At 36.1% G+C, this 8,451-nt stretch overlaps 1 protein-coding gene across 1 annotated transcript; it reads left to right on the top strand.

Moving 5' to 3' along the window:
• The first annotated feature begins 3,037 nt into the window (after positions 1-3,037).
• NPTX1 (neuronal pentraxin 1) lies at positions 3,038-8,201 on the top strand. The gene is made up of 5 exons (XM_053696296.1): positions 3,038-3,520; positions 4,141-4,348; positions 5,779-6,023; positions 6,594-6,773; positions 7,622-8,201. The coding sequence occupies exons 1-5, from the start codon at positions 3,068-3,070 to the stop codon at positions 7,841-7,843; spliced, it is 1,308 nt and encodes a 435-aa protein (XP_053552271.1). The 5' UTR covers positions 3,038-3,067; the 3' UTR covers positions 7,844-8,201.
• Positions 8,202-8,451: the final 250 nt, after the last annotated feature.

The following is an 8,451-nucleotide window of genomic DNA, read 5'->3' as shown; positions in this document are numbered from 1 at the left end:
GTATTTAATATCTATTTGAAATAGTAATGTTTCTTATTTAGTAATATAGGTGTAATGGATAGATATATCTTTTTCTGTTCTTTCATTTATTTGTCTATATTTCTCATAAGACCATGTGTTGTATATATGTATCTATTTCCAATAAGCTCATTCTATTGTTCCTTAATTTGTTTGTATATAGTGAGTAAAGCAGTTTGACTTGCAGTAAACATTATTGCCCTTCTGCTTTCTTTACCCCTGTTTTTCTGTTTTTAAGCTTCAATGGTTGCTTCATAGGGTTTTTTTGAGCATAAGGGGTTAATGGTACCTGTTCATTTCATATGGGCGTATTTGTATTTTATTTGTAACCAATCAGGTGTTTTCTCACCTGTTTTAAACCACACTATTGTGACCTGATTTTTATGCTATGACTACGGCCACCATGGCCGAAACATGTTAGCAATTTCTGTCCGTCCACTTGTTTGGGATTCTTCCCTATTTTAACTTTTGTTGAAATAAAGAAAATGTTACTTTTAAACACAGCGGTTCCTCTCCAGTTTTGTAATTGAGTAAAGGTGCCAAAACATTGGGGCAATATATTTTGCACAAGGTGAATGTAAGGGACTTTCAAGTAAATGAATTTGCACAAATCACAGCTACTCACATACACACAGTTTGAGCAATTCATTTATTTAAATTCTCTTATGAGGTGAGGTCGTAAATGCATCTGTGACTGAAGCACAGAGTGTAATCCTTGTTTTACATTTATTTCCCAACCTGTTTTGACCAATGTTTGGAATTATGACTAGAGATTGAGTACCATTCAGTAACGTTTGAAATGGCATTTTACTTTTTGGGCATAGGTTACTCAAACCTATACATTTTCTAGCCCATACTCTAAAGAGGCTGAAGCCTAATTTAATTGGTGGTTATCCAAGGTCAAATGGACCTGCAGTTGGGATTTGAACTAAGTCCTTCAACATTAAATCATTATTATTGAGCGATCCATAGTTAATCTAAGGCAATGCTCTCATTCAAAGCCCATAGACACTCCTTAAGGAATTCTGTGAATGAGTCTAGGTTTAATTCAAGGGACGAGTAGTTCACTCTGTCACACCACCTCCCCCATTGAGCTACAGGCTAAGATGATATTTCCACCCTTTTTTCAAAGAGTACAACATTTCAATCCTCTGGAGGGATGCAGATGACAGGAAGCTGAGATGCATTACTGAGGCTCCTCAGGATCTGCACAATAAGGCTACAAGGGAGGTGGGGGCTAAAGTACAAAAATAACACGCAAGACGCACAGCAGTGTAAATTTAATGCATTTTGAGTATCCGGTGTTCAAAGCTGGAATATAATAAGATCCATTTAGCAGCACCATTAACAGGGTTACGGTATCCATTACATTTACCTTCTTTATCAGTAAACGCAATAATTTTACTGTATGTCAAATCTTAATTTACATGATCGTGAAAATAGACGCCAAATGATTAGTAGTTGGCTGAGCAGCAGTCATTAGATTATTATTTTTGTTTAAAAGTTAAAACACCAGTGCCCTGAGCTATAGATTTAATTTAGTATAAGCTAACGAATTTGTGTTGTTGAAGTAACAGGGTTCATTTTGGAAAGGTCCGTCAGTACCAAGGACAGCTGCCTGCTCTCCCTCCCTCACCATTGCCTCGATTCCTGCTCTTTTGTCAAGGTTTCCAGGTAGTTCTGAGTTTAACTTTGTTCTCGACCAGCTGCTTTCTGAACTCCACGGCTGCCTTGTGTCAACTGCTGAGGAGAATATACTCTCTGGCTGAGTCAGGCTGCAATCTAGGAATGGAAGCAGAAAATGTGAATGAGCACACAGCCTTCATGTCCATCATATGACCATGGCTTCCCTCTAATACAGTACTGTGTATATACAAAACTCTTGATGAAATGCATTAATCAAATAAATCTTAACACAAACTGTTTAATCCTTACTGGACTTTTCAATCTGCAGAAGCTTGTAGGACCTACAAGTGTGTGTATGGTATAAGTAGCAATGCACTTAATATTTATGGCACAATACTAGATTAGATATCTTACTACAGCACAATATATCGTTTTACAATAATGAAATATCTATTGGTCTTTAATCAAAATTCCCACTGATACATCAACTATTTGGCTTTATGACTATAAGTGTAAAGTATTTGCTTCCGAAAGAAATATTGAATCAGTTGTATTCCATGGGCAAAGATCACGCCAAGAAGCTAATGCCACCGCTACTGCTTTTTTAAGACAGTAAATCTTGTCTTGAGAGATGGCAGGAGTATGAGTTTCACTGAACATAGATAAGGAATTATGAAAACAGGGTCAGAAATGAATGTGTATTATTAACCAGCAAAGCCTCCTAAAAGAAGGCTGCTGTTAACCTGCATGTGAAAATCATATGTCACATGAGAATGCTTTCTGTGTTTCATAGAGAGCCGAAAAGATGATAAATATACGTTTTTTTTATTTATTAAAATATCTTCATGCTAAAAATGAAATCATGACTCACCTTAAAACTGTCTTTCTCGTTATGTTTGGATTCTGATATGGGGGAGTGGGGGAGGATTATCTTCCCTCACACCATCTGCAATTCTTTTATACACAAATAGTCAAATTACACTATTATACAAATTGCAATAGTATTTCCGATGCCACTTCGTGATAGGACAGAATTCTATCTATCACACATTTGACTCCTATGCTAGTATTGTCAGTGTGTATTTGGTACTAGTATACGAGTCATTTATGAATAAACGTGTATTTATGTAAAGCAACTGCAGTACATACATTTATATGGCTATCCCAAATAAGGATGCCCCAACCCATCGCCCACACACATTTGCTGCTCATCCAGTGAGAGCACCTTTTTTCCTGAGGGAGTGAGCAAGCCGGTTTATTTCTGCTGGACCCTAAAGTCATCCCCCGCCTGTCATTACACAATTAAAGAGGGATTCCTCCCAGCCTCCTCCCTCCCTATATAAGGAGCTGGCACTGCAGCAGCTTCAGCACTCAGCAGTGGACAGCTCCGTGGTGCTGAATTCGCATTTCCCTCGGATAAACTATGGCCCCCGGAGCCTGTTGGCGATGTCTTCTCCTCTCATTCTTTTTCTTAAGGGGCTCATCACAGAATTTCCCCCAGACCAGGTTTATCTGCACTTCGGTTCCAGTTGATATGGACATGTGCACTTCTTCAATGCAGAATAGCGGTCCCACAGAGGACTTGAAGACCACAATCCTGCAGCTTCGAGAGACTGTGCTCCAGCAAAAGGAGACTATCATGAGCCAGAAGGACACTATCAGGGAACTGACCACCAAACTGGCAAGATGCGAGGGACACACTGTTCTGGAGATCCCATCTAACGAACCTAAGACCGCTACTTCTGGATCTCGGAAAAAAGAGACTGGGACTTCCAAAAACACAATGGGAGATTTGTCTAGGACACCAACAGCTGAGACACTAACTCAACTGGGACAGACTCTGCAGTCTTTAAAGACAAGGTTGGAAAATTTAGAGGTAAGAATATGCTTTTAATCTAACTTTATAATCGTCCTAATATGGCCAGTAACAAGGATCTGTATATACACACACTAATCCGTGTGTGTGTGTATATATATATATATATATATATATATATATATATATAGATATAGATATAGATATATTTTATATATATATAGATAGATAGATAGATAGATAGATAGATAGATAGATAGATAGATAGATAGATAGATATATATATATATATATATATATATATATATATATATATATATATATATATATATATAAAGGAGTTGCTGAGAATATTGCTCATGTTTTAGACACTAAAGGGGCTAAACTCTCATCTTTTTGTATATGTGGATTCCACAGAAAATGACAAAATGAGACATTTTGGTTGAAATGGTTTTGTTTAACATACTATAATTGATAGATATAACGAGACATACACGTGCCTGTCCTTGAGTTTCACATTAAAGACTTGGGTAGCCCCTGCATTTCATTACATTGCAGGCCCAGCATCCCCATAGATAATAATCTTTTAATTACTTTAATTTGGAAAGTACAGGTTTAGCCAGTGTTAGAGATGTTTGTAGTAATCCACTTAACGCTTGTGTATCTCATGCTTCATGCAGCAGTTCAGCAGAGGCAACTCATCCGCACAAGCCAGCAGCCTAAAAGACATACTGCAGAATAAAATAGATGACTTGGAGAAGCAAGTTCTGTCCAGAGTAAACGTCCTGGAAGAAGGAAAGATCAGTATAAAGAATGAAACTGAGCAGCGAGGGAAAATCGAGAGCACTTTAACTTCACTTCACCAAAGGATTTCAGATTTGGAAAAAGGTAAACTATAATTAATAGGGATACATAAACATGAGTCTGTGCTTGTTCTCTCTCTCTCTCTCTCTCTATACTGTATATATATTCAAGGCGAAATAAGAAATACAATAACATTACTCATACGGATATATAAATATCTTATATCTTTAGAGAATTTATAGATGTGCAGCAAAATGTACAGAGCTAAATTGACGCATACAATGTTATAACTACTACTATCTTCATATATTTACTTCTGTAATTGAATAGAGATTTTGTATCAGATTCAAGACTCAAAAATGTAAATGTTACATTAGACTTGTTGGACAGAAATAGACACCTTTAATGTACAGTTATTGCACAGTCTATTGAAATATATTTTATTTAATAATATAGGAATTTGAGACAATTTAACATAATATGAAGCTCTTACATTATTTTAAGTTTACTATCCTAAGTCATGAATAACCTTAAGCCATTGACACTTCTCAGCAGATGAAACAATTAAAAGCCAGATACTGATTGATGCTAAGCTAATACACTTTAAAATATAAATGAGTACAATAACAAAATGCTAGTTTATTAGCTATGGTAAGTTGCATACATTTATGTCTACAATTATATGGGGCATTTTGCCTTTTCTGTTACAAATAGAAATTAGAATGTATTATGTACTAGTCGGCAGAAGGCTCACGTTGGTCTAGGTGACCGAGGCAGATTTTGCTCTCTCATCACTTTTCTCCCCCCAGACCTCAGCAAAGCTCAGTAATTGGGCCCATTGAAGCTTGTTGCCTTAGGATGCAAGTGGAATATTAATATTTATCATAATTCAACTCTTTAAAATGTAACAGAGAAACAGACTCTGCTGCATTTACATCCTAATCAGGATAAAAAGGCCCTTTAAAGGGACACTGAACCCAAATTTATTCTTTCCTGATTTAGATAGAGCATGCAATTTTAAGCAACTTTCTAATTTACTCCTATTAACACATTTTCTTCATTCTCTTGGTATCTTTATTTGAAAAGCAAGAATGTGCGTTTAGATGCCGGCCCATTTTTGGTGAACAACCTGGGTTGTCCTTGCTGATTGGACAGCACCAATAAAAATTCCTGTCCATGGTTCTAAACCAAAAATTTGCTGGCTCCTTAGCTTAGATGCATTCTTTTTCAAATAAAGATAGCAAAAGAACAAAAACAATTTGATAATAGAAGTAAATTAGAAAGTTGCTTAAAATTGCATGCTCTATCTGAATCACGAAAGAAAAAATTTGGGTTCAGTGTCCCTTTAATAGGGTTGCTTCATTAGCGCCCCTGGTGGTTTGTGAGTGAAGTAACCTAGATATAGTTAACATGATATGTGCAGTGTCTTTGGGGAGCTAATACTATACATTTCTGCATTTTATTTTTTATCTTAGTTTTACCTGTTTGTCTCTACATTTATTGGTTTTGCCCAGGTCAGAAAGAGAGCAGACCTGCAGACAAATTCCAGCTGACATTTTCCATGAGGACTAACTACATGTACGCCAAAGTGAAAAAGAGTCTCCCTGAAATGTATGCCTTCACTATATGCATGTGGATAAAGTCTAATGCCTCCCCAGGCATGGGAACACCATTTTCTTATGCAGTCCCTGGACAGACTAATGAGCTTGTGCTGATTGAGTGGGGGAACAACCCAATGGAAATACTTATTAATGACAAGGTAATAATGATATCAGTCTTATGGCACACCTTTGGTCTATCTGTATTGTGCATGTCTTTTCTTTCCATGCATTTTTATTGTTTTCTATTTCGAATTGTATATTATGTATAATAGAAACAGAAAGGGATTCATTTGCCCAGCTAATACAATCACATACATGTAGGTAATAATGTTCCTTAACAACCTATATTCCTATATTGTATTAAAGTTTATTCTTTTATATATATATATATATATATATATATATATATATATATATATATATATATATATATATATATATATATATATATATATATATATATGTGTGTGTGATTAATAAAAGTTAAAAACATATTTTATACAGGAAGGCAAATCAATATGTACTGTATTTTGTTAATTTTATAAACTTGATTACTTTGAACAAAATTATTGACCAGTTTTTAAGAATATAAATAAGATCATCATGTACATCATACATATGTACTGTATATTCATATTTTAGTTAACAAAACTGCAGGTGAAAACAATCATTTCTATTTTGTACTGAGGGACAGATTCATATTAACTTAGCTGTTTCCATTTCCATAGGTGGCAAAACTGCCATTGGTGGTTAATGATGGAAAATGGCATCATATCTGCATTGCCTGGACAACCCGAGATGGGGTATGGGAAGCTTATCAGGATGGAATACTGAGAGGAAGTGGAGAAAACCTGGCACCATACCACCCCATAAAACACCAAGGAGTCCTGGTTATTGGGCAAGAACAGGTACTTGAACAATGCTAGATAGATATTATGTACCTGATAAGTAGTGTGAATGCAGAGTAAACTAAAAGTGACAATAATTGTAGTATTTTAAATTAGAAATCCTGTTTGTGTGCATTTTTGTCCTTGTCAGGGAAAGTGGAACTGGTTTAACACCAGCTTGTATAACTATTCATTTGAAAGAGGATATTTCCCTCTATCCAATAATTGTTCCCATCTTCACTTAGGTTGAAAGGTGGATAGTTTGGTGTTCTTATAATGTCCAGCCCCAAGATCAGACTTCTGGCATTCCCAAGTATGGCAGAGCATATACCTTCTTGCCTTCTCTTGTCAAAACCCATGTTAATAGCCAGTTAAGGCATCTATAGATAACAAATTAAACTACCTTTCCTAATCCACTTAAGGGATACTACACCCAATCTTTCTTTGTTTCATGATTCAGATAGAGCATGCAATTTTAAGCAACTTTCTAGTTTACTCTTGTTATCAATTTTTGGTAGCCACCAATCAGCAAGCACTATCCAGGGTGCTGAACCAAAAATGGGCTGGCTCTTAAGCTTACATTCCTGCTTTTTCAAATAAAGATAGCAAGAGAACGAATAAAACATGATAATAGGAGTAAATTAGAAAGTCTCCTAAAATTCCCTGCTCTATCTGAATCATGAAAGAAAAACAATTGGGTTTAGTGTCCCTTTTGTATTTATGTCTTAAAATGTTATGCACAGGTGTCTACTTAGTGTTTTAAATCAGCATTTTAATTTGCTTTAGGTAAGCATGAGATGTATGTATATCTGATAGTAAAAATAAATAATTGATAACATTTTTTACTTTCTTTGTATTTTCTTCATAAGGACACATTGGGGGGTGGATTTGATGCCACTCAGGCCTTTGTGGGAGAACTCGCTCATTTCAACATCTGGGACAGGAAGCTGACGGTAGGGGAAGTCTATCACCTTGCAACATGCAGTAACAAAGCCCTCACTGGTAATGTCATTAGTTGGGCAGAAAGCAACATAGAGATCTTTGGTGGGGCCACCAAGTGGACATTCGATGCATGTCGCCAGATCAACTGAAGCCTGCGGAGACTGAATTTCATTCCTCAGCTTAACAAAATCATTGGTCTTATCATGCATCCAAAATGGGATTCATCGAAAACAAGGTTGTTAATTTTTTTTTTCTTATCCTGCAAAATTCAAGGTGAAAAGTCACAAAAGACGAACAAAAAAAATAAATATGAAATCATCTCATAAAGAATTCGCCTCTCCTGTTTCAAGTTGGAGAGAGAGAGAGATTCAGGGTTGCTGGGAAAGGCATTTTAGAGGAAAGTAGCAAGTGCATAGGGGCAATGTTAGTGAGAGGTTTTACTATTCCATTCATGGAGATGACCCAACTGATTGGTTTTCCCATTGCCAACTTAGTTTAACCTCTTAGCTGCTGGAGGAGTCTGCAAGACCTTGCACAGCAATGGGTATCAATTGTCCCCAGCAGCAGTGGGGTTAATCCTGAGTGCCTTGAGCTGGTGCAGATATTGAACACATCTGTCTTCATTTGCATATGCTTTAGATTTCTCTTCTTTATATTATTATAATTATGATGATTATAATAAATGTCTGTTTTGCTGTCTGTTAGAGGCAATCATGTTTTATGCCAGCTCTGTTCTTTTTTTTGTTTTTGTTTATAT

The sequence above is a fragment of the Bombina bombina genome, chromosome 1, assembly GCF_027579735.1.
Source record: "Bombina bombina isolate aBomBom1 chromosome 1, aBomBom1.pri, whole genome shotgun sequence".
Classification (NCBI taxonomy): Eukaryota; Metazoa; Chordata; class Amphibia; order Anura; family Bombinatoridae; genus Bombina; species Bombina bombina.
Note: the sequence above shows the minus strand (reverse complement) of the source record. Positions and strands in the feature narration are given on the sequence as shown.